Source organism: Mus caroli, unplaced genomic scaffold (genome assembly GCF_978045245.1).
Source record: "Mus caroli unplaced genomic scaffold, Mus_caroli_1 scaffold_11, whole genome shotgun sequence".
Lineage (NCBI taxonomy): Eukaryota > Metazoa > Chordata > Mammalia > Rodentia > Muridae > Mus > Mus caroli.
This window is the reverse complement of record NW_028227266.1, coordinates 16216685-16244441: the sequence shown is the minus strand read 5'-3', so window position 1 is coordinate 16244441 and position 27757 is coordinate 16216685. Positions and strand designations below refer to the sequence as shown.

General features: G+C 34.1%; 1 protein-coding gene and 1 long non-coding RNA gene across 4 annotated transcripts; one reads left to right on the top strand and one right to left on the bottom strand.

Moving 5' to 3' along the window:
* Nucleotides 1–22355, top strand: LOC115031935 (uncharacterized). 3 transcript variants are annotated; one of them, XR_015048911.1, is made up of 5 exons: nucleotides 1–118; nucleotides 14251–14408; nucleotides 14823–14897; nucleotides 19510–19688; nucleotides 20599–22355. It is a non-coding gene; the product is annotated as an uncharacterized LOC115031935 (long non-coding RNA). The 3 variants fall into 3 exon arrangements; XR_003837578.2 differs by lacking the exon at nucleotides 19510–19688; XR_003837576.2 differs by having other exon boundaries at nucleotides 19510–22355.
* LOC110301998 (olfactory receptor 7G2-like) lies at nucleotides 10031–10972 on the bottom strand. Its single transcript, XM_021172738.2, has one exon. The coding sequence runs from the start codon at nucleotides 10967–10969 to the stop codon at nucleotides 10031–10033; it is 939 nt and encodes a 312-aa protein (XP_021028397.1). The 5' UTR covers nucleotides 10970–10972.
* Nucleotides 22356–27757: the final 5402 nt, after the last annotated feature.

The window sequence follows — 27757 nt, the reverse complement described above, 5'->3', positions numbered from 1 at the left end:
TTCCACCTTCAATCTATTTAACTTTTTGTGTTCTGCTAACAATTATATTTTCTATGATCAATAATCAAATATTCTCTAACAGTGGAAGCTGGTACTCAGCAAGGAAGTGTTCAGACAGGTACAGGTGCATTTGAAGATTTTTGGGGGGGGCTTTATGTCTCAAGTATATTGTGCTTTCAACCATAGTGACTTACCTTCAACCTCTGGAGGCAAGGAAGAGCAATAGAAAAAATAGGTTGTGTGTTTTGAAAATCTCTTGGATATTCCTAGCCAAAACTTAAAACTGGACTTTTAATGAACAGTGTTGTGGTTTGTCTTAGACTGCTTTTGGCTCCTGGGCATTGGATTACCAGACAAGAAAATTACACTTAAGTTAGTAATGTATTTTTATGTGTGTGTTATAGAGTTTTACATTTTAGATTGTTAATATGATTCCTCATGATTTCTTTAGATATCCATACCATTATTTCATATTTCTTCCTCCTTCTAAATTTATTGCCCCTTCTACTCCCTAATTATACTCCCCAGGTTTACCACATTACTTATCAGTAATTAAAATGGAAAAGATAGTTCTTAATCATAGATTCATTCTGTCATTTCCACCAGCTTTATGTTTTTTTTTTTCTTGGCATCACTTAGTCATTTATTCTCCTTGTAGTACTTATCTTGAAGCTGTTTATTTGTGTCTTTTTAAATGTCTTAAAACCATTGATGACTTATTTTATTATTTAGTTTTTAACTCTGTGAGCTTCATCTAGAAAATTCTCAGTTGTGAACATTTGTAAAGCACTAGTAGCTTTTGGAAAGATAATACTAGCTTGTTCTTTCATATTGTTGGTTGTTCTGTGATGATATCTATGCATATGAACTTCATTATGATTTTTTATAATGGACAGTAACTGTGAAGCAGAAGCAAAATGCATTCCTGTTAGTCCTGAGTATTGGAAATTACTGGGGTGAAATGATTTCAGGTGTATAGAGGAGACAGGACTGGTATACAGAATGGGCAACTTGGTCCAGGTTTAGAATATTGAGGTAAATGATGGACATATTTCAATACACAATAACCTCAAATACAGTAAAAATATCTAGGAATCAATCTAACCATGAAAGTAAAGGAGCACTACAATGGAAATTGTAACCATTTAAGAGATAAATCACTAGAAAATGGAAATACACCTCTGTTGATGATCTGCTAAAATTAATATTATTAAAGTAACCTTTAATCAGAAACCTAAGTAGAGGTTCAATAAAATTCCAATATAAACTTCTACCCCATAATTCAAAGAAATATAAAAACTATCCTAAAATTCACATGAAATTCAAAAATAATTAATAATCTTAAAAATCATATGCAAATGGCCAATGGTCTAGGGATTATAATTCCAGATATGAAGATATATTACAAAGTCATAGAATGAAAACAAAAATCAGAACAGTGAGTATACATAACTTTGGCCACTTAATGTTTGCAAAACATTTTAATAAAAAGCTGTAAAAGAGAAGGTATTTTCAATAAATAGTGGACTCCATATACAGAAGAAATTAGAGTCATATCTATTATTTTGCATAAAAAATAATGGATAAGACTAATGAGGACCTAAACAAGACTTAAGAAACATTGTGATGGCCGGGCGTGGTGGCACACGCCTTTAATCCCAGCACTCGTGAGGCAGAGGCAGGCGGATTTCAGAGTTCAAGGCCAGCCTGGTCTACAAAGTGAGCTCCAGGACAGCCAGGGCTACACAGAGAAAACCTGTCTCGAAAAACCAAAAAAAAAAAAAAAAAAAAAAAAAAAAAAGAAATAAAAAAAAAGAAACATTGTGATGAAGTTTGTCAAAAAATTTTCATCATTACTGTCAGTTATAAACATATGAAGCAAAATGATTTTGCGATTTCATCTTATCCAAGTGATATGGCAAAATTAAACAAATAGTGAACAAATTGAAATGAATAGGAAACTTGTATTAACTGTGGGTAAGATTTCAAACTGGTACAGTCACTTCATATATATATATATATGTATATATATGAACTTAAAATAGACAAATAGACATAATTCTATCTATAAATACAAATATTTGATTATAATAAACATTTCTTGTTTTGGAGGACAATGATTCCTCCAAGAGCCAAAGACAACCTAACAGAAACCCAAACACAAGGCATGGCGAACCCTCCTATGAATTGTTTGTCAGGGATATTCAAGAAATTCCCCAAATCTATAGACTATTCCTACTGCCCTCAAGGGGTAAAAATTGGATAGTGGGAAGTGAAAACACAATGCACATTTCAAAAATGGTTAGTGATCTTTGATTTGCAATTTTCCTGAATATTATTCTCTGAACACTAGCTTCCATGGTACTTAAAAACAACAGGGAAACTTCCAAAGGAAAGAAGCCACTCACAGTATTACTCACTCATGTTGTCTATGACCAGCCTGACATAATAACCCTAAGGGTGCAGCCAGGCATGTATAGCTTGGCCATAAACCAATAACTTTCTAATTAGACTGGAGACTTGATCAAGTAGAGGAAAAAATGCCATTATCTAATACCCCAGAACTAGACACTAGATAATCACTTAGTGTTAGGGAAGTCATGCATATTAAAAGAGCATATATAAACAATACTATAAAACAGTATAACACTTAATAAAAATTGAAATACTTGTACTTATATTCACAAGTAAGTATAGACTTAACTATTAATCAAAAACGTTTTTTTCTGTAACACAAACAGGGACAACTTCAGAAAAGCAATCAAAATATAGAATTGTGATTCTCAGTCACAATGCATGCACCTAAAAAATCACCCCCACACCCAATGCTTATGGAATACTGTGGAAGACATGGCAGAATGAGTCAGAGGGTCAGAGAATTTGCTTTTCAATAATGTCTCCTAGTAATATCTGAAGCTACTCTCATAAAGTCTCTGCAAGAAGATGCTTATGTGATTGTTGAACAGATGCTTATGTGTTGAAAATCACAAATGGAGATGGCAAATTGGATGGGGAAAAGATCAGGAAACCTCAGTCCTGTAAAAAGGACTACAGGCAACTAAGGAATGCTGATAATGGGGGAAACATTCTTCTCCAGGGACAAGAACACTAACGGGTTATTCAATGTCAAAGAGTGAGCCTATCATCCGCAAATACAGAGTAGGTTATGATTAGCATAATATATAATAGCATATAATAGCATAATTAGCATATATGTAAATAATATATATAATATATATTTATACGTGTGTGTGTGTGTGTGTGTGTGTGTGTGTGAGAGAGAGGGAGAGAGAGAGAGAGAGAGAGAGAAAGTGTCCATATAATAATTAATACAAAATGGGCAATGAATTTGGAAGAGAGTGAAGAAAGGTACATGGAGGAATTTAGATGGAAAATAGGGATGAAAGAAATACTGTAATTATAATCTCAGAAAAAATAATCTATGGTTTCTGGGAGCAGTTTTATTTACTCATGCAGAATGCCTCCTCTCAAACTTCTTAGAGTGGTTTTATACACACTTTAGTAAAAATGTTTACCTTCATTTTTCACTACATTGGATTTGATATGGCAAAGTAATTACTGTAACAAGTCCTTAAATTTTATCGTATTTTATGATAAGAACTTTGAGACATTTTTCTTCTACTCATCTTCTATACAACACGTTTCTATGTTATACACAATGATGTAACTTTAAGCATCATAACTAATCAGCAACTTCAAAAAAGATACTGTAACATTACACTGACTATTTTCACCTCTTCTATTGTGTTTCCTCAAGTCTTTGGAAATTTGTGTATGTTATTTATTTCCAATCCATTTTGCTAGATTCTACCAACACTGAGATCCTTCTACCATTAACATTATAAATAATGTTCCTAAGGTCTATTCCTGTTACCAATGAAATCACACTAATGGCAAGAGTACATGGTTTTCACGGACGAGTAATAGTAATTGACTATGTTTATTCTACTTTATCCTTTCCTGTGTTCATGACTATTTACACTTAACCATAAAATGAGTGTGTGCTATGCCTAATTTTGGTAAAGAGGGACACATTTTCTCTTTTTTTTCTTGAAATATATAATTGCTATAGATATTAGTGTATTCATATGATATTTTTATGAGTAATAAGAAAACTACATAGTACTACATTCTCAGAAACATTGAAGAAGTATATATCTCTTTCTGAAGCAACACATGCCTCTTTTTTTACCATAAGTAGTTGTGGTGTGATGACATGGTTTCCTTATGTGTTTTACTTAGTAAGAGTAGTAATATTTTTCACTTCTGTGTCCATGGTCTATATAGCTTAAGTACTCACATGGTGAATTTGCCCAGTTTCCTGGGTATCTTGAGGTACCTGAATATTCCAATGTGCCATCTTTTCCACTATGGTGAATAGTTCTCTAGTTACTGATATGCATGTTTTATTCACATTTGGTGGTATATCTCATTAGTGTATGTGATTTATTCTTTGGAGAAATGTTTGTTCAAAGGCTTAGTTCATTTTCTGTATATGTATAGTCACACAGTATTTCATGTATCCATGTTTCCCTGTGCATGTACACATAGAAGACATGTATTGACATTGGATATCTTTCTCAATCATATATTCTACATTGACTTTTACACATTGTTTTTCACTGACTCTAAATAAACCAGAATGAGCCTCAAGGATCCTCTTTCCACTTCCTCCCGAATGCTGGCACAGCAGGTACATACAATGCTGTGACTGGCTCTTAACAGACCATGAAAGATCTAAGTTGGGTCCTCAGGCTTATATAACAAAGACATCACTGACTCTAATATTCACTAAGATACTTACAATATTTTAAAGTAGTTTATTTCAGATCTATTCTGCTTTTTCTCATACTTGTATATTCTAGATAAAACATAATATCATGTGTGCTTTGTACAAGTAGATCCATGTATTTGCTATTTATTTTATGTACATGAGCCATTTCTTTTGTAATGTAAACCATTTATGTTTTCTGCATCATCAGATTTATTTTTGCATATACAAATGTTACTAAGAAGGCACATGTCCTGAAATATTTCTCAAATCTTTTGTTTTGGGAATTATGTGACTACGGCCTTTACATATAAATTACAAATCCATTAAATAACAGTACTTGAGTTGCATCATGATTATTTGGGCTTTTTTGCTAATATCTGCTTATCAGTGAGTACATACCATGGGTGTTCTTTTGTGACTGGTTTACCTCACTCAGGATGGTGTTTTCTAGTTCCATCCATTTGCCTGCAAATTTTATAAATTCATTGTTTTTAATAGCTTTGTAGTACTCCATTGTGTAAATGTACCACATATTCTATATCCATTCCTCAACTGAGGGACATCTGGGTTGTTTCCAGCTTCTGGCTATTATAAATAAGGTTGCTATGAACGCAGTGGAGCATGTGTCCTTGTTATATGTTGGAACATCTTTGGGTATATGTCCAGGAGTAGTATAGCTGGGTCCTCAAGTAGTACTATGTCCAATTTTCTGAGGAAGAGCCAGACTGATTTCCAGAGTTGTACCAGCTTGCAATCCCACCAGTAATGGAGGAGTTTTCCTCTTTCTCCACTTCCTCATCAGCATCTGCTGTCACCTGAGTTTTTGATCTTAGTCATTCCATAAGAAGCTCAAGACAAAGGAAGACCAAAGTGTGGATGTTTCAGTCCTACTTAGAAGGGGAAAAAAAATCACAGGAGGTAGACGGTGGGAGGGACCTGGGATGAAGAGACGATGTGAAAGGCAAAAGAGGGAGATAGGATCAGGTGTGGGGAGATGTACAGAAGACCAGAAAATTGAACAGAGGTGTGTAGCAATGGGGGATTGGGAACTGGGGTTAGCCACCAGAAAGTATCAGATGGCCAGAAAGCAAGAGGATCACATGACCCCACAGGGATGACATTAGCTGATGTTATTCCAAACAAAGAAGAGAAAGAACCTGTAGAGTTTATATCCAGAAGTTAGGAATGGCCCCCAGTTGAGGGATGGGGTCACCCACAAATCTCAAAAATTTTAATGCAGAATTGCAATGTCTAAAGGAAATACAGGGAAAAACATTGAAGCAGAGATGGAAGGAAAGGCCATCCACCTGGTTATCCATTATATATGCAGACACCAATCCCAGGTAATACTGTTGATGCCAAGAAGTGCTTGCTGACAAAAGTTTGATATACATATCTCCTGATAGTCTCTGTCAGAGTCTTACCAATATAGATGTGGATGCTTACAGCCAACCTTTAGAATGAGCATAGATCCCAATGGAGGAGTTAGGGAAAGGACTGAAGGAGCTGAAGGGGTTTGCAACCCCATAGGAAGAACAACAATATTAACCAACTAGACCTCACAGAGCTTCCAGGGACTAAATCACTTACTAAAGAATACACATGGAGTGACACATTGGTTCAGCTTCATATGTAGCAGAGGATGACCTTGTCTGGCATCAGTGGGAGGGGAGGCCCTTGGTCCTGTGAAGGCTTGATGCCTCAGTGTAAGGAAATGATAGGGCAGTGAGTTAGAAGTCGGTAGGTGGGTGGGGAAGCACCCTCACAGAAGCAGGGGTATAGGATAGGAGGAATGCAGAGAGGAAACTCTGAAGGGGGATAATATTTGAAATGTAAATAAATAAATAGATAAATAAATAAATAAACAATAAAAATTAAAAAATAATAGTACATTATAATGTATTTTATATGATTTTATTATACTTCATAGAACTTTTTATTTGACAGTTTTATCAGACCTCATTATATAATACAGCCTCCATGAATGAATATTTGCTTGCATCATCACTGAGAAGTATCAGAAATCACTCCAAGGAAGAACATAGATAAGACAATCTTTTGCATGGTGGATGGAACTTTAATAAATGACTGAGCCACATTGAATCTGCAAGACAACTAATCAGATTATAGTCATATTGGATAATTTTAAAAATTACAGTAGGAGAAGAATTTTCTGGAGATACTATAGTCATAGTTCTGGGACACCATACTTGAGAATATAAATTAACATCTAATCATTTCTGATAGGAATTAAGTAAGAGACCAAAGTAACATTACAATTGATATCAATAGAGCAAAACGATGAATTTATTGAAATTAGTTACATTAGTATTTGTGTGGTATTAATTTAAGGCCCTTATAGGGTAGTCTTTTAACACCCTAGTGATAACTTTAAGAGGAGGAATGACTCAGATGTGTCATGAAAAGCCCACAACAAAAGTGGAAATCTCAAATGTATGCTTAAATTTCAGGCATTTCCATAGGTCAGACTCTTTTTTGGGTAGTTGGGATGATCTGAGCCTCTCGTAGGTATCTTGAATTGTCTGAACATCATTCAGGAAAGCTGGTCTTTGCTGAGTATCCTCAGTAGTCTATGCCGTATATATAATCTTAGGAAAGGAGGGATCTGTGTATCTATTCAGTTGTTAGGACACTCATTGCTTCTGTGTTGTTTTCTTTACAAGTATTTGAGAACATTCCTTTAGAATTTTTAATCTCTGCATGATGGGGTGTTTTACTTTGTTTTGAAATATTCAAAGTCATAATGAGTGTCCCTCCAAGATGTAATATTTTACCCCTGATAAAATTGTTACAAAGTAGAAATTCTTATTTGAAAGTTTACCATAAATGGACATTGGATGAGACTGTATCAATACCACTAAGAAATACCTTGAGATGCTTTTTTGTTTTTTTGTTTGTTTGTTTTTTGTTTTGTTTTGTTTTTTACATTCACAGAATAAACATGGCCATTTGACTTCAGAGTAGAGGTTATGATCACTTGTATTTGTCTATGAACAGTATTAGATTACTTGTTTTGAATTGTCAGTCTGAAGCTATAATGAAAACTTTCATTTGAACTAAACTGCACTGTCATTTTTGATCATTTAAAGTTTTAAAATATTTAAACAGTGGTATTTAGAATTGGTATGTAGTATATTTTTAGATCCACACAAATACATAAAAACTTCTTACTCATTTCTTCAATTCGTCTAAAGCTGTTGCTCTTTTATTTGTTCTATATTTGGAAAATAATGTAATAGCAATAGAAATATAATTCTTGTGTGAGTTTCTAAAATTGCTAATGAAAATAATAAATATAATGTCTAACTCTTCAAAAAATTGCCCCTGGTGATATTTGGATAATAAGTCCTGCTTTATATCTAAGACATGTACAGTTTATAAATATTGTAAATATTAATGAGTGTCAATATATTAGAAGGAACTGTAATTTGTAAGTGAAAAATAATCTAAGTAGCACAAGACTATCAGGCTGCATACTTTTAGACAGGGAGCTGAAAATGTCAGTTCAGAACAATTAAGTTCTTGAAGACAGCTTTTTACCATAAATATATAGCGATCTATTACCTAAACATAAAATTTGAAACAAAGTCTTTCAAGAAGTTTATTTACAGTGGAGCAAAATTTTTCCCACATTTCAGTAAAAATCTAAAGACTAGGTCATGTTAGTTCCCACTACACATGATAAAAATATATTTTAAAATGTATATAATAGTTGATAATGACAAAAAAGGTGAGTTGTGGTAATATCAGAAGAACAACAAATAAATAACCAAAACTGAGACTCACTTTGTCTGGGTTAATGGAAGTAAACTATTTGAAAAGGTTGTGCAGGAATATAGACAGGGAAAAAAAAAAAAGGAATATAGACAGGATGAACGTCCACTCTACAAAAGTCTAGAATATTATTTTTGAGAATACATGTATAGAAATAAAAAAAGATCCTGTTATTACAATTTCTCTCTTCTCAAAGATATTACACATAATTATATTTGTATATTGTATTTACACCCACACAGATAACCTGAATTCTTAGCTCCAAACAAATATTTTTGTCACATGTGGCATCTACATTGCTATGGTGTGAAATAATATTCACAAGCTAGAAGATAAGGATATAAACTTATCAAATTGATATCAAGCACTCAAATAATGGCAAGAATATTTTTATATATCTGACTTCTTAGAAAAGTGTATCATAATGATTTGAGTAAAGATGGTGTATGGTTTTACTGGGAAACATGGGAAAAATCTACTATTCTCACAAAAAGGTTATTTATTAAAGGCATAAAAATAACTTCACACAAATGTAGCTGTCTGAACCAATAAATTTATACATGAACATAAGTAAGTCAAAAACAGTGTCAAAACCAGATGCCTACTGCAATATGGCTGATGGCTTACAATTGCTAGACCCTAGAATCTCTTTGATCAACTAAACAACTTCAATAAGAATAAGTTCTATCCACTGAAATTTTGATGCTACCAGCACCCTTTGAGGAAGTCTTTTGAGTTACTTTCAGAACTTCCTCAGACTTTTAGGTATTGGTAACTTCCAGAGTGTTAGGGATTCTATATTTTCAGTGTAATAGCTATGTCATAGGAGGACACTCAGAGTTTTGCCACCGATATCCTGTAAATATGGGATTATCTACAACTTCCAAAACCTGCTAAAGACTCACCAAAATGTAGAATTTGAATTGACTATCTTGTATATGAACTTGTGGTTATTTATATCTGAAATTATAGTTTCAATATTTCTGATATAAATGTGATAGACAACATTTATAGAAGAATGATAATTTTTTTCTTATTTCACAACCTTTAACAGTTTTATAAAGGGAAAGATTTTATCGTATAATATTTTATGACACTAACAAAATGTAATAATGTGGATGGATTTTGCATTTTAAAACTAATGAAACCAAGTAATGAAGAAGCTATCATGAATCACAAAGACAAACATTGTAAGGATGTAGTAATTAGTTAATGAGTTATAATATTGATTAAACTGAACCAAAGTAGATGTTTTTTTGGGGATAAATCTTATTTGACCCAAAACATCAAGTAAAACAGACTCTAAATTATCTATCTACTTAAACCTATTCTTTCACATTCAATAGCTGCATATTTCTATCATTAAGACAGTTCTATGCATTTTCAATAAATTGGAAGCACAGCCATTGATTTAATGCCTCAGTAAATTAGAACAAAAAACTATGGAAAATAAATGATCCCAATGATGAGCTGCCTCAAGGATCCTTTGATTTCTCTGCTCCTCAAACTGTAGATAAAAGGATTTAGCATTTGAGGGACCACACTGTACATCATGGATGCTATTACATTGCTAATGGAAGAGTTAGAAACTGAAGCATTCATGTACACACCTAAACCAGTGCCATAGAATAAAGATACCACTGAAAGATGAGACCCACAGGTGGAAAATGCTTTATGCCTTCCACCAACTGATGGGATCTTCAGAATAGAGGACACGATTTGAATATAAGAAAAAATAATCCCAGATAGTGGGATAACTGAAAATATAATGGTCGCAGTATAAATAAAAAGAATATTGATAAATGTATCAGAGCAGGAAAGCTTTGTGATTTGACCAAGCTCACAAAAGAAGTTGGGGACATTCTGCTCTGTGCAGAAGGACAGTGGCAATACCAGAAGTGTATGGAGTAGTGCATTTATAGTGCTGATGATCAGGGAAAGTAATACTAGGCAAATGCATAGGAAAGGGTTCATAATGATTGTATATCTTAGAGGTTGGCAAATGGCCACGTACCTGTCATAAGCCATCACAGTGAGGAGACAGCTTTCCAAAACACAAAATGTCAAGATAAAACATACCTGAGACAAGCAGCCTATATAAGTGATGCTCTGATCATGTACTTGGATGTTCAACAGCAACTTTGGGACTGTTGTTGTGCTTGTGCAGATATCAGTGAAAGAGAGATTGCAGAGAAAGAAGTACATGGGCGTGTGAAGGCGGGAGTCCTTGCTTACAGCCAGTATAATGAGTAGGTTTCCAATGATGGTGATAAGGTACATGGACAAGAACAAGTTGAAAAAGAGTGGTTGCAGTTCAGGGACATATATTAGTCCTATGAGAAAGAATACTGGAATACCTGTTTGGTTTGCAGATTCCATGTATATGCTTTAATATTGACAAAATGTGCAATGAAAATAGATTATTTTTGTGACAAATAGCAATATCACATTAGTATAGGACAGATATAAACATAATTTAATATTTTGACTTACTTTTAACGATTTCAAAGATCATGAGATATAATGCATATTTAAATAAATGTTCTCACTGAAACTTGGAAAGTAAGACTTCCAGGTAAAATGGACTTCCTGCTCTTGCATAGGATACAGGTTTGTTTCTCCATATTGTTGTCTGGAAGGTCACAACTTCCTGTAACAAGCTCTAGAACTTATGATTTTTTTCTGTCTTCTAAAAAGTATTATCTCACATGTGGTATTTGAAAACTGACACAGACACATGCTAAGAAATGAAAACTAAGAATATATATATATATATATACAATATATATATATTCTTTAATTTTTTCCACTAAAGCTTGAAAAACAGTGCATATAAAATAAAACCTTTCTTAGTTAAAAGATGAACTACAGAATACTTCAGGATTTTCTCTATAGCCTGCCTCTACTTCTCCTGTTCATTTGTGTTCTAATATCTATTCAATCTATAGAATAAAAAGGTATTTGCAAATATCTTGACAAATGATGAGACTTCATTGAGTAATAATGCAGTTTTTTTTTCCTTTAAAGGTAGCCACACTTTCACGCAAAATGGCAGTCTGCAATGAATGTGTCAAACTCAAACTCAATAGCAATAGCCAAAAAATTTGGCTAGAGTCTGAATCTTCTCTTATTATTCTCCTTAGTTGTGGGTGAACTTGTTCATGAATTTGATGTACTTAGCATAGAACCAATGGACACAACCAGCAGAGGAAAACTCCAATCCTTGCTCTTTTTTGTTCAACTTCAGTCTATGAACATTCTGCACCTATGTCTCCAGAAAATGTATAATTACCACTCATAAATTGTCACAGACATAATATAATATTTTCACATTTTAGTATTTAATTTCAAATGTAGTCTTAAGTTTTCTTTCACTTTATGTGCTCTAAAATCTACTTATTAATGTACCTTAAAGAAATGCAGAACATCACTTCAGTTAAATTTGAGTTAAAATTTGTTAATTCTGCCCATAATCTTCCACCTCATAAGTGTTGTCACTGAAAAATAAAGGAATCTGCTTTAGAAATCAATTTTACAGGAAGTATAGAGAGCATGTTGGTGACTCTCATTATCCTAAAATTTTTGATGTTTTAACAAAATACAGAACATATCATTAGGTTTAATATTACAGTTGAAATATATCAAAATAATATAAATTATGAAAAACTGAGTTCTTGTTAAACAATTTTTAGTTTCTTGACAGGGACTTACAGATAACATAGACTTAGAAAACTAGATGTAGAAAGAAGGAGAGTACTCAGGAAGAGCAATGATTTTCTTCTCATATTAAATAGGAAAATGGCTATAATAGAAATAATTATTTAGTCTAGTAATTACCTCACACATTCTGCACTTATAAGATGTGCATGTTACATATTGTGTTAATGAGACACATCAGTAATTTATTTCAGACTATTGTATTAATTTTATAAATATTCAGAAACTGCAATTAAATGAGAAACCTGGCTTTGCTCCTCTCACTAGAAACCAGTTTGAAATGATGCTCAGTTCACAGCTTAAACTTCTTAATATATATAATCAAGTTATATATTTTAATTTTTATGGCATTGTAAGCATTTGTACTGGAACTAAGTTTCAGACTGACTTCCTGGAAAATTTTCAATGATAAAATATAAAAAGAACAAAAATTGTCAACACTGTACTAAATATTTAAGATCCTTAATCAAGATACTGCTTACAACCACTCTGTGTGTACATGTTTGTATATGTGAGTGTATATGCCTGTGTATGCATATATGTGTGTGTAAATATTCAATTAGTGTAGGCATATTTTATCATGTTCAGTGATAACCCGATTTGAAAAATACCTAATTAGTTACATAAGAAAAAAAACATTTTGAGTGTTAACCTAAGAGGTATATTGTGAAAAAGTATATATAATAATAATAAAAAAAAACCTCTGGCATTTTAAATGCAAAAGTTAGTGTATTCTTTACTGTGGATTATGACTATGTGATAAAATAAATAATGCAAGGCTGTCTATATAAGAATAAACATTAAAAAATATACCTTTCCCAATTATTGATTTACTAATATTTTCCAAATGCAATTAATAAGAGTTGAAGTTCCATCTCTCACATGACACATGAATTTCTTATTTCTGGGGAGAATAACTATACTGTCATATGTGTATCATTTCATAACAATATTCTATTTTATGGTATTAACATAAATCCTAGTTCTCCATTGTCTTGAAGTTGAATCCTTTACTCATAAAATCAGAATATGTATCATAGTTAAACTTGAATTTGTAATTGATGTTTTCAAAATTAATACTAATAGGTACAATAATATTTTATAAATTTTTATTAGTACCACATTCAAGTATTTGACAAAATCACATGGGTCACTTTACTTAAGTGATGAGAAATATGCTTCCTAACATTTATTTATGAATACACATTTAATAATGATCAATGAACAAATGATCATGTTGAATTCAATATCAAATATATTTGAAAACAGAAGATGAATGAAGAGAAATATTCAAGGAATAAATTTTATATGTTTATTACTTTGTTATTTTAGAAAGTTATGAAATACAGCAATATATCTAACCTGATTAATTGTGTCAAGAAGCATGGTATTGTCATGTGTATCTTTTACCAAAATAAAGGACTTGCCTCCCTGGTTCTTCTGATCTCTATCTTATACATTTAAGTGATACATAGACACCCCTAAACCTTATGAAACAAGAAATCTGAAGATATTTGATTTTTCTGCAAACTCAAACACAACCAAAAATATTTAATTACTTTTAAGCCATCAATTTTAGCCATTTTAAAAGAGAAATTTAGCAAACTAACATTTTCATCAAATCTCTGGAAACTACTACCACAGCACCTTAAAGTAATATGTGAATGATTTAAGATAGCCACTATAGTCAAGAAATGACCAATGTCCAGTCATAAGAAAACGGGCAGTGTTCTTCTAGATAGTATTTTACAGGCAAAATGAAATATATATGTATTACAGTATAAATACATGTGTTAAACACATCAAAAATTTATAAGTGAAGTAAAGCTCTTATTTCTCATAAATTATGTTGCATGCCCTTACTTCCTCTAAGAATAGAATTGTAAGCCCCTGCCTTACCATATACCAGTAAGATACTATGATAATGTATTTTTACCTTACAGACAATAATCCTCAGAATCTCACCTGGAAGTTGTACAAGATTGATTGCCTTAGGACTCAACGGGCCCCTGGAGAACCATGATCTTTGGTTGAATGCAAATCTTTGGTTGGATGATGTTTCATTCTAACATACAAAGAACATTAAGGAGTTAGTCACAGGGTGAGTTTGACAGTAAAGTATAGGTATCGTAGGTATTTAACATCCAAGGCTTCCCACTACACCCTGTATTTCATTGTAATTCCAATCCCAAGGGAGCAATGCTTAATGACTGAATATATAGAAGTGTAGAATTAAATGTGCATGATTTGATGACCCATGAGGTTAAGAATCCTATTTTATTGTATCTGATCCCTTTCATGACGAAAGCTTTTCAACATAGTTTTACAAGAAGTTTCATTTTTGTTTTTACAATTTATAGAGAAAATTTCAATCTATGATTTTATTGATATGCTCCTTCTCTTATTTATTAAGTTTGGACAATGTTAAAATTATATATAATTTATTTTAGTTCCTGACCTCCCACACTTTCTTATCCCATTTTTTCCTATCCTGACTCAGTATTTTTTGTTTCAGAAAGTGACACATTCAATTTAATCTTATGCAACTGTGTGAAAATCAGATGAGATTTATCCGTTGGAGATCAATAAGGTAAGCAGTGAACATGCAATCTAAAGCATCAATTCCCTCTTTCCTTGTATCTCCCTAGAGCAAAAAGCCAAGCAATATGGGTTCCTCCATCACACCCCGTCTGTTGACAGACTGTGTTCAACTATAATTAATGAAAATCCATTTTTGTAGTTCCATATATGGGCTAGAGGATGATATTTTGGAATTCTTATGTCCACTATCCTCTATCTCCTATATTCTTTCTGTTTCTCAGGATTTTCCAAAATTTAAAGAGCAAGATCTAAATGTCTTCTCTAAGACTAAAACACTTTTCATTTATTTAAGCATATTTTGGGCAGACACAAGTTCATCTCTCTTTTTTTTGTATTGGTTATTTTATTTATTTACATTTCAAATGTTATACCTTTTCTGGGTTTCCTTCCCCTCTCCAAATCTCCTATACCATCCTCGCTCCCGACTTATCCTATGACGGAGTTCCCCCATTCAGTCAACCACTTCCACCTCACTGCCTACCATTCCACTAATTGGGATCTAGTTGGGGCATCTAGTCTCCACAGAATGAAGCCCCCTCCCACTGATGCCAGATAAGGCAATTCTCTGCTACATAAGCATCTGGAGCCATGGGTCCCTCCATGAGTACTTTTTGGTTGTTAGTTTGGTCCTTTGGACCTCTGGGGGATCTGGTTGGTTGATATTGTTTTTCCTATAGAATTGTAAATCTCCTTCAGCTTCAGTCCTTCCCCTAACTCCTCCATTAGGGTCCCTGCAGACACAAGTTTCTGAATTCATTAAAGTTCACTAGAAATAGAAGCTTCTCTTTTATAGCTAAAAGTTGTATCCATTATAAACACACACACACACACACACACACACACACACACACACACACACACTGACAGCAATTTAATGCAGTGTAATTTTAGTTATGTAGTAGAATTAAATTCTCCAAAGCTTATAACTTCCCATGATAAAGGCTTTTGAATGGCCTTAATTAACAGGCATGGATTACTCCTATGCGATGATCCTTAAAGCCAGGTACTAAACAATCTCTTCCTCCTATGTGTGTGTGTGTGTGTGTGTGTGTGTGTGTGTGTGTGTGTGTATCTCTTTCCATCTCAATCATACCCTCCATTACTCGCTCCCCTTCTACAAGGATAACAGAGGCTCCCTTTCAGTACCACCTGACCTTGGAACATCCAGTTGCAGTAAGTCTAAGTGCAACCATGTTCACTAAAGTCCAGTTGGGGGAATGGATCCAATAGTAGACAACCAAGTCAGGGATAGCATTGATTCTAATTGTTAGGGAGCCCACATGAAGACCAAGCTGCATACCTGTAATAAAATTTTACAAGGCCTAGGTCTAGTCCTTGTGTGCTCTTTAGTTAATTGTTGTGTCTCTGTGAATGCCCTGCCCCATGGGCCCAGATTAGTTGACCCTATAGGTATTCTTGTGGTATCCTTGACCCCTCCAACTCAATTTTACCCCCAATACTTAGACACAATCCCCCAAGCACCACCTGCTGTTTGCTTGTGCACCCTACATTTGTTTCCATCAACTGTTGATGAAACTTCTCAAGTGACTGCTATATTAGGGACTCTAGTCTGCAAGTACAACACAGTATAGATCAGGAATCGGCTATCTTACAAGGGTTCAAGTTATGTTCAACTTACATTTAAGTTGGGCCAGCCATTGGTTGACCATTTCCTCAATCATTGCTCCCTGTGTATCCATCACTTGTCTATAAGAGGTAACCATTTAAGACTGCATTTACGCTGGTGGTCGTTGTCACAGCTATGGTAATTCCCCATCTCATGTTTCCAACTAGTCCCAGAGACAACACCCACTGATTTCCATCACTCCTAGTCCTCTCCTCCACCTCCTTCCATACCTGATCAAGATATCCATACCACCCATCATCCCGTCTCCAACCCAGTTCCTTCTCTCCATCTATATATGATCATTATATTTTTCCTTTATGAGTGAGACTTGCACAGGTTCCCTTGGGCCATTCTTATTACCAAGTTGCTTTGGGGCTCTACATTGTACCATGGTGATGATACTTTATATCTATTGTCCAATTATAAGTGTGTACATATCATATGTATCTTTCAGGGAATGTATTATGTTATTGAGCATGATATTCTAAAATTTCATCCATTCACCTGAAAATTTCATGATGTCTTTATTTTTAATATCTTAGTAGTATTACATTGGATACATGTACCACATTTTTAAAAATCCATTCTTCAGTTGAGGAAAACCTAGGTTGTTTCCAGCTTCTAGCTCATACCATAAAATTGCTCTTAACATAGATGTGCAAGTGTTCTTGTGGTATAGTGGGGGATCTACTGGGTATATACCGAGGAGAGCTATTGTTATAGTTGAGTCTGGAAGTAGAAATATTCCCAGTTTTCTGGCAAAGCACCAAATTAATTTCCACACTTGTAGAAATTTGCATGCCCACCAGAAATGGAGGACTTTTCCTTGCTCCACATTCTTGCAAGCATGTGTTGTCACTTGAGTCATTGATCTTAGCTATTCTGGCCCATATAAGATAAAATTTCATAATCATTTTGATTTGCCTTTCCTCAATGACTAAGAGCATTGAACATTTAAGTGCCTCTCACCTATCTGAGATTCCTCTGATGAGAATTCTGTTTTGTTCAGTATTCCATTTTAAATGGGTTACTTGGTTTATTGATGCCTAATTTCCCGAGTTCTCTCTATATTTTGGATATTAGTCCTCTATCAGATGTGGGTTGGTTAAGATATTTTCCCATTCTCTAGGCTTTCATTATGTCCTGTTGATAATGTTCACAGTCATGCAAAAGCTTTTCAGTCTCATGAGGTCTCATTTAATAATTTTTAATCTTAGTGCCTGATCTATTTGGTGTTCTGTTCAGGAATTGGTCTCCTGTGCCAATATGTTCAAGGCAGTTCCTTACTTTCTCTTGTAATATCGTTATTGTGCTTGGTTTTATGATGAGGTCTATGATCCACTTGGATTATAGTTTTGTCCAAGACTGTAAATATGAGTCTAGGTGTGTGCTTCTACATGCAGACATCCATTTAGACAAGCACCATTTTTTGAAGATGCTTTTTTCCCCCTATTGTCTGGTTTCAGAATATTTGTCAGAAATCCAGTGTTTGATGGAGGTGTGCTTATTTCTGGGTCTTCAATTCAATTCCATTGATAAACATGTGTGTTTTTATGTCACTACCATGTATGTAACTATTGCTTTGTAGTATATCTTGAAATCATAGATGGTGATAACTCCATAAGTTCTTTTATTGTAAAGGATTGTTTTAGGGATCCTGCATTGTTGTGTTTGTTGATGTTATTTCTTATAAGGTTAAGAATTATTCTTTCAATGTCTGTAATGAACGGTGTAAGAATTTTTATGGGAATTTCATTATTTTGATAAGATGGCCATTTTTACTATGCTAATCACATTAATCCATGAGCATGGGAGATCTTTCCATCTCCTGATAGCTTCCTCATTTTTTTTTTCTTCAGAGTCTTGAAGTTCTATTTATACATGTTCACTTGCTTGGTTAGAGTTACTCCAATATATTATATGTTATTTCAGGACATTTTAAAGGGTATTGTTTCTTTAATTCTTACTCATCCTGTTTACCTTTTGTATAAAGGAGGGCTACTGATATTTTTAGTTGAGTTTTGTATCCACATACTTTGTAGGTGTTTATCAACTGTAGGAGTTCTCTTTTAGAACTTTTGAGGTCATTAATTTATCCTATCATACCATCTGTGAAAAATGATACTATGGCCTCTTCTTTTCCATTTTGTATCAACTTGATCTTTATTTTTCTTATTTTTCTGACCAGAACTTCAAGTACTATGGTAAATGGATTTGAAGAGAGTAGGAAGCCTTTTCTTATCACTGAATTTAGTGGAACTGTTTATTGTTTCACTCCATTTAATTTGTTGTTAGCTATTGGTTTACTGTATTGTATATTGCTTTTATTATGAATAGATATGCACCTTGTATCCCTGCTTTCTCCAAGACTTAATATGAAGGTATGTTAGATTTGTCAAAGGCATTTTCTGCAGATAAAGAGATGATCGTATGTGTGTGTATGTTCGTTTGTTTGTATGATGGATTACATTGCTATATTTTGTATATTGAACCATCCCTTCATCCATTGGATGAAGCCTCCTTGATCATGGTTAAAGATGTTTTAGGCATTTTCTTGTACTCAGGTTGTATTATTTTATGAAGTATTTTTCTCATTAATGTTCATAAGTAAATTTCATTTGAAATTCTTTCTTTTCTGTGTCTTTGTGTGGTTTAGGTATTAGCATAATAATAGCCTCATAGAATGAATTTGGAAATTCTGTATCTATTTTGTGTGTGCTTGAAGCCCCTTAGAATTTTCATGCAATTCTTAAATTAAGGGAGATGTGAGGGCAAGAAGCAGAGCTGAACTACATAACAGTAGGACCTCCTCCTAACATGAAGTTCTCAGGGTCAAGCCTCAACTGAGGCACAATAATCATGCCTGTGTTCATGGGTGGGCCACATTCCATGTCTTCTAAAGTGATTTATCAGCAAGACTGTGACATTTTATTATGGAAATATGTAATCTGCTTTCTGATTTTAATTCATACAGGGGATCAGAGTTAAGAGATTGAAGTTAAGAAATGAGACTGTTAAGTCTTTATCCACAGTGGCAAGGACAAGCAGATACAAAGAAAATCCTTCTCTATTCCTAGTCCTTCATATAGACTGCCTGGTCAAAGATATGTAGTTCTACCTAAAATGATCCAACCAACAAAACCACCCTCACAGGTATAACAAGTTCTTTGGATTTTTAATTAATTCCAAATGTTGTGAAGTTGACAACCAAGAATAGCCATCACAATTACACCCCTTGTCACAACATAATATCTCCATATCATTCTTTATTTCCAAACAAAAACAATAGCTAGGTCATTATCATAGTAACAAAGTATAACTATCCCAAATACAACTGAAATATATATATTTAATTTGGTCATAATTTATCCTAACATGATATAGCTATCACATGTATAATAACAAACATTATATAATTTATTATAGGTGACAATGTCACATATGGAGCATTGTTTTAGTATATCAAAACTTACCTGTAAAAAGCCTGATATTTTCTCAATGTATATCCTTTATATGATAAAGAAATCAAGGAAATCAAAACAAATATCTGCACAAACACATTCTTAAGAAAACTCATGTAAATTATGATCCTCATTTCTACAACTGGTAACATGACCTTAGCTTGTTTTTATAACACCCTTCCTATATACTACTGATTCTGCTGTATTTTATGAACTCTCAGAAAGTACCTCAGTTTGTGTTCATCATTTTTCCAAAGAGTGGCCCCAACGTTTATTACTAAAGAGTTTTTGCCACTTTTTCTCCTTCCTGAATCATTGTAGTTCCCTATCTACTTATTTATAAAACATGGTAATACCAAGAGACAACCTGAAAGATATCCTGCTCTTCAGATATAATCTTTCTTCCATCCACTGTGGAAAAATAATCTGATCTTCTCGCAAAATTTCCATTGGTTTTCTTTCTTAGCCTGTTGGGTTAAGCACATTAGAATTCCCAGGTTAACAGAGGAAAGTTTGAGCTTCCAGTTTGATAGAATGTATTTTCTGTCTGCTGACACAAATGTTCTTTCTTTTCTTTTCCCTTTTCGAATTAAAATGTCTAGGACTCCAATGGCTCATGCTCTAAGATCAAGAATTATTAAATGGGACCTCATGAAACTGAAAAGCTTTTGTAAGGCAAAGAATATAGTCAATAAGACAAATCCACAAAATACAGATTGGGGAAAAATCTTCACTAACCCCACATCTGATAAAGAGCTAATATCCAAAATATATAAAGAATACAAGAAGCTAACCACCAAAAAAACAAACAACCCATTAAAAAAATGGAGTATAGAGTTAAACCAAGAATCCATAACATAGGACTCTCAAATGGATGAGAAGGACCTAAATAAATGTTCAAGATCCTTAGTGACCAGAGAAATGCAAATCAAAATTACCACGAGATTTCACTTTACACCAATCAGAATGGCTAAGATCAAAAAGTAATGTGACAACACATGTTGTTCACAAGGATGTGAAGAAAGAGGAGCAATCCTCCACTGCTAGTGGGATTGCAAATTGGTACAGCCACTTTGGAAATCAGTTTGGAGGTTCCTCAGAACATTGGAAATAGCTCTACCTGAAGTTTCAGCAATACCACTCTTATGAATATACCCAAAAGTTGCCCTACCATGCCACAGAGGCAAGTGTTCCACTATGTTCATAGTGGCCTTATTTCAGATTGCTGGAAGCTGAAAACAACCTAGATATTTCAAGACAGAAGAACAGATACAGAAAATGTGGTTCATTTACACAATGGAATACTACTCAGCTATTAGGAATGAGGACATCCTGCATTTTGAAGGCAAATAGATGGAACTAGAAAATATCATGCTGAGTGGCAAAGCTCAGAGCCAAAATGACATGCATCGTATATACTCACTAATAAGTGGATATTAGCCAAAAAAGAATAGAATACCCAAGGTAGATTCCACAGAACTCAAAAAGGTTAACAAGCTAAAGGAACCAAGTAAGGATGCCTCAGTCCCACTTGGGATGGAGAAGAAAGCTATCATAAGTGGGGAGAGAGAGAAAGACCTGGGAGGAAAAGTATATGTGGGTTGCCAGGGAAGAAAGGAACTTGATTTGATATCATGTGAAGAAAAAGTAATGAAGCTGTGATGGCCAATGGAAACAGGCAACCTCAGGAGGTAGGAGGTTGGTGGGACCCTCCAGAATGCACCAGAAACCTGGTTTGTGAGAGACTCTTAGGACTCAAAGGGAGGGACCTTAAATGAAATGAGAAAGGAAACTTATAGAGCCCACTTCCAGTAGAATGACAAGGCATCAAATGAGGGTGGGGCTTGCCACCCCACAGTAAAAACTCTGACCCATAATTGTTACTGTCTGAAAGAACTACAAGGATGGAAATATAGAGGAACCTGAGGAAAAGAAGGTCCAATGACAGTCACAAAGTGGGGTCCAGCTCGAGGGGAGGTCTCAAGACCTGACACTATTACTGAAGATATGGAACACTCACAAAAAGGGGCCTATCATGGCTGCATGCCACAAGATGCAACAAGCAGCTGAAACAGTCAAATGTAGATATTTTCACCAAACCGATGGATAGAAGCTTTTGAAACCTGTGGTTCAATTAGGGAAAAGCCAGAAGTAGCGGAGGAAGTGGGCAATCCTGTAGGAAGACCAGCAGTCTCAATTAATCTGGACCCCTGAGATCTCTCAAACACTGGACCACCAACCAGGCAGCATACACCATCTGATATGAGATCCCCAACACACATACAGTAGAGGATTTCCGGGTCTGTTTTCTTTCAGAGATGATGAACCTACCCTCAAGAGACTGGGGGCCTCATGGAGTTTAGAGGTCTGGTTGGGAGGGGTGTGGGTGGTGGGGACATCCTCGTTGATACAGGGGGCGGGGAAGGAAGTATGTGATGTGGAACAGTTGGAGGGTGGACTGGCTGAGGGGGAATAAAATCTGGAGTGTAAAAATTAACTGACTAACTAACTAACTGACTAACTAACTAAATAACTAACTAATTAAAATGTCTAGGATAGCCGAACTAAAGTTCATGGGAACTGGTAGCAACCATTTTCCTAGTGGAATAGGGATAATAGTAAGTGGTACCCTTTCATTTTTCACTCCTTGATTCCTCCACTTGTGAATCCTGGTTATTCAGGACATTGTGAGTCTGAGTTCTGCCCCACTGCTCCAGTGGTGGGCATGGCTACTGGGGAGGTGAAATGCAGGGAGCTTAACTGCCTTTATCTCATACCACATCCAGGTGCTGGGCTCCAGGGAAACACAAAGACACTATCCCTGGGGTGGAAAAATGAGTCCAAGATACTGAGGTTCTCTGACTCCCAGAAAACCAGTAGTGAGTACTACACAGAAAATTGGAAGCAAAGTGTTAGTGTTCACATGCCTGCTAAAAGACTATGACTAGGTATCTCTGTGTCTTGAGGATTGTGGAACAGAGTTGAGAGGAGTTTAACTTGGTCCATCTATGTGATCATAGTTTGTTATTCTCCATAAGAGCCCAGGTTTTCACCAGTTGGAATACAGATGAAAGCATGTATTTGCTATAAAATTTAAATTTCATCACCATCTACCCACTTCCTTCATTACTAAAAGGTTTCACAATCTCTCAAAACAGTGCCACCAAATGTAAACTAAGTTTTCAAATTCCTGAGGCCATGATGGGGAGCTTTCACATACATAGTATTGTGTATTCATTAAGAAAAGAGAAAACCATCAGGTGTCAGTTTTTGTTACTACTTTTTTGATATAAACTCTATTATGTGATTTCTACATGCAATATGGCAGAATATCTGGACCAAGACTTTATGAGGGAATTTCCCATATCCTCCACTTTCTCCAAATAACTGTACTAGAATTACACGTTCTTACACTGCTTTTTAGTTATTATGCATGTTTTGTTATTGTCCCATCTATGTACCTAGTTTATATACTACGTCATTTTCCCTGCATATTGCCTATTTCTTATTCTTGTTTAATATATTTTTACAGATAAAATCAAAACTGAAATTATGAAAATAGCAGTTGAGGCTCTCTGCCTTTTCAGATATCTGCCCAGATTCCTCACATGTTCTTACAAAGGTAAGGCCAAGGCAACACAGAGACTAAAATGGCTATGATTGTTTGAGTCAAAGTCATGTTTACCCCATATTTCATCTGGTACATGAATTATTCTCAGTATTTCAGAATATGATTGCACAATAAGAAAGTCAATTGCAAAGAGATCCAATTTAATATCTATCCAACATTCATGCTTTTATTCAACATGCACTATGGTTTTACAATTTATAAAATTACAACTGTGAGTTAAAGAAGAAAGACTGCATAGATTCATACAAAGGACATACCCATATATATGTACAAATGATGAAATGTTCTGGGAATATACTTGGCTAACACTATTATTAAACATATCCACCAATCCAGAATATTTAGGAAAATAATGTAAATAATCTCCCCAATATATGGATTTGCACAGGAGACCCTGAAAGCAAACATACTAACTAATCCAAATATATGCCTTCATTACAAAAGGAACTAAAGTTAATAAAAATGTTTAAGGCAGTCATTCTTTTTGAGAAGGATCATATTTCACTTTTGGAAGAAACTGTCTCTGGATAATACATATCTAGCAGAACGAAAGCAAGTTGAATATTTATCACAATGAAAATGACAATGCATCAACAAAATAGTAGGGTGCTCATCTGACACCTACCTCTCAATGTCTTTAACATACAATTTCCTCATTGATTTACTGAGATAAATCTGTGGTGAAAGAACCAACCTCATGTCAAATCATTAAATAGGACACTCTACATTTTTTTTTTTTTAGACAGGGTTTCTCTGTATATCCCTGGCTGTCCTGGAACTCACTCTGTAGACCAGGCTGGACTCAACCTCAGAAATCTGCCTGCCTCTGCCTCCCAAGTGCTGGGATTAAAGGCATGTGCCACCAGTGCCTGCCATTCTTGTGTATTTTAAAAGAAAATAACCTTCAGAATATCACCAAGTATGAAAGAAAACATTAGTACATCTGTCCTTGAAGAGACAGAACATAATCAGGGGCTCATGGGAGAAAGGACGATCTCTAGATAAAGATGAAACTCTTTTTTTCTGAACTTGCAGAGCTTTTAAAGGAAGAGCTCATTGGCTGATACCTAATAATCTCCAGATCCCTGACAGTTTAATAACAAAAGCCTCTTACTAGACAGTAAATATTAATTTTACAAGGATCCCAGGAGTGTATGCCCTTAAAGACCAACCATGTAGATGGGAGAAATCCAGAATATCTGGTGTCCTGACCCATGAGGCCATATTTGCCTCATGTGCCTTTCATTATATTTTCTGAAATCTTCATTTTATAGACTTGGCCAATATAACAAATTGAAACTTTAGTAAATTTGGTCATCCCATTAAAACTACATCAATATATTTATGTAAGGTACCTATTTGGGTTTCATAGTTTAATACATTATATATATATATATTGGTATTTAAATATAGACATAAATAAGTTCAAGATAATATTACATTGGAAACTGTCAGAGTTATTTATCAGTCAATATTCTAATCCTTCTTATACTTGAAATTTAAAAGTACTTGCATTATATAAACTTGTATGTGTGTGTTTATTTAACTTTTTATTAAAATATATTAATTACATGAATTAATGAGATCAACTGTGAAATTTGGATACTTACATACATTAGTTTATAACATGAAAAAATTCTTTCTATAGTTTTAAAATTGTTTACTCATGCCCCTTTTATACTCCTAATAGTTTATTTTAATTTTATATTACCTAGTTTTGGCATCTGCATAAAAGAGAAGAACATTAACATTTCCATTCTGTTTCTGACTTATTCATTCAATGTGGTTTTAATTCTTTCTTTTATACAATACTCCCCACTCTATTTCCCCAACATTGATGGGATTGTTGTTAACTATAAAAATATCAGAAATTTAATGAAATCCTTTTGTACCATGAGATGTCCCTGGGGGGGGGGGGGAGTAGAATATTGTGGATGGAATTGGTACTATTCCCGTTAGCTTGAAGTGTTTGAGAACTTGATTTCTTGCTGGTTGAAGTGCTTATAGAGAACCTTTACATAGTGACAGACATGTGTCAGTTGTGTTGACAATGAAATTTTATAGTCAAGATTCAATTTTTTTTTCTGTCTCTGGGATGAAGATTTGATATGACTGGCAGGTGACTGCTCCTAAGGTCAAGTTTTTTTTCCTTTTAATTTTACTAAGATCTCAGGAGTGTATGCCTGTAAAGACCAACTATGTGGATGGGAAAAATTCAGAATATCTGGGGTCCTGAGCCATGAAGCCATATTTTCCTCATTTGTCTTTCATTATATTTTCTGAAATCTTCATTTTATATACCTTAACAATATAACATACTGAATTGTGTCCAATATCACACACTGTGATAGATTGTATATTTGGGCCATAAACCCAAACTAAACTGTTTCTGTATTAAACTTCATCCTGTCAGATACTTTGTTAAAACAATTAGAAGAGTAAATAAAACAGTTTTCTTATGAGCCATGGTAAATTTGATAACAACTCTCCATCACACAGGAGGTCTTTGAGTAATAAAGTATGGGAAATCATTAAAACAAGAAATATCAACACAAAATAGTGTCATTTAGAAAAATTACTAGTAATAACTAGCAACTATAAGTGCCATCACTTACTTACTGGAACACATCCTGAAGCACTTAAATCAGTCTGGTTGGAGGGACAAGAGCAAAACTTAAGCTGTAGCCATTTTATTGAGAACACTCAAACTTTTTATACCCTTATAAGAAAGAGAATATAGGGGCAAATGGCAAGATCAATACTGTTGTAATTGCCAGGATACAATGATGTTTGTAAACTACACAGAATATTCAAGATTAAAGTCTAACATAAGTTGTCCTTTCAAGCTTCCATGTTTCCTTGACCACCAAGGGAACATACAAAGAAGCTCAAAGCAGACTGAATGCTTCACTGTTTGAAGAGTGCATTAGTCTCTCAGGAACTTGAAACACCCTATGATGCATGCTTCTTAACTCCATGGCTCTATGTAAATAAGCATAATAAATGAATTAGCAGGATGTTCAACAGATGATGTTTTAAAATAACAATGGATTTCATTTCTATTTTGTAAAGACAGTAAAAATACATCTCAGCACATGCCATCTTTGATTGGAAAGTAAATTAAGACAATGATTATATTTTACCAAGGCAAGTAGTATCCCCCATATCATAACATATCAACAAATAAAAATACTGATAAATTATTCCACCGCAAAACTAACCACAATAGGGAAGTGCTAAATTATCTAAAGTACATTCGAGAGATCTACTAGGAAAAGCACAAATAAAGATGTTGTTTCTAAGGTTTACATAAAAATTGATGTAAATGAAAATGCCCCTTTGATGATAAGAATGCAACAATCATACACAAAAAAAGCACCACACATATTCTCTTATATTTGTAATTTAGAGGAAATAAAGGAATGGTAAGTCAAATATTAACTATTAAGGATATGGAAGAAGACAAAAATGAGAAGATGGAAGCGAAGACATAGCAAATGATCCTGGTCCAACTCAAAAAATGCATGAAGGAGAATGAAAATAAATCTATACTCATCACCCTGGAAAAACTATACTCCAAATGGGTCAATGTCTTCAACATTAGGTTGGATATGTTGAATTTGGTAGAGAAGAATGTAGGGAATTTCCTGGCACAAGAAAAGATATTTCTAAAGAGAACACCATTAGCACAGACAGTAAGATAAACAATTAATAAATGGTATCTCATGAAACTTAAAATCTGGATAGCAATGGGTATGATCATTCAGATAAATCGACATCCTACAGGATAAGAAAATACTATTTATATGTACAATGCTACATATGCGATGGAGGCTATTATCCTAAATAAATAAATAAATAAATAAATAAATAAATAAATAAATAAATAAATAATAAATAATAATAAATAAATAAATAATAAATAAATAAAGCAAAAAAGTAACAAATAATAATAAAAAAAGTAAAAAATAATAATAATAAATAAATAAAGCAAAAAAGTAACAAAATTTAAATGTTGTACAGATCTAAATTGGATATTCTCAAAAAAGAATAGCTGAGAAGCCCTTAAAGAGATATTTAGTCATCAGAGATATGCAAATCAAAATGACTGTGAGATTTTTACCTTATAC

What these genes read in the sequence shown, in the direction of transcription:
- LOC110301998 (XM_021172738.2), bottom strand. Translation starts at nt 10,969, where the DNA reads ATGGAATCTGCAAACCAAACAGGTATTCCAGTATTCTTTCTCATAGGA.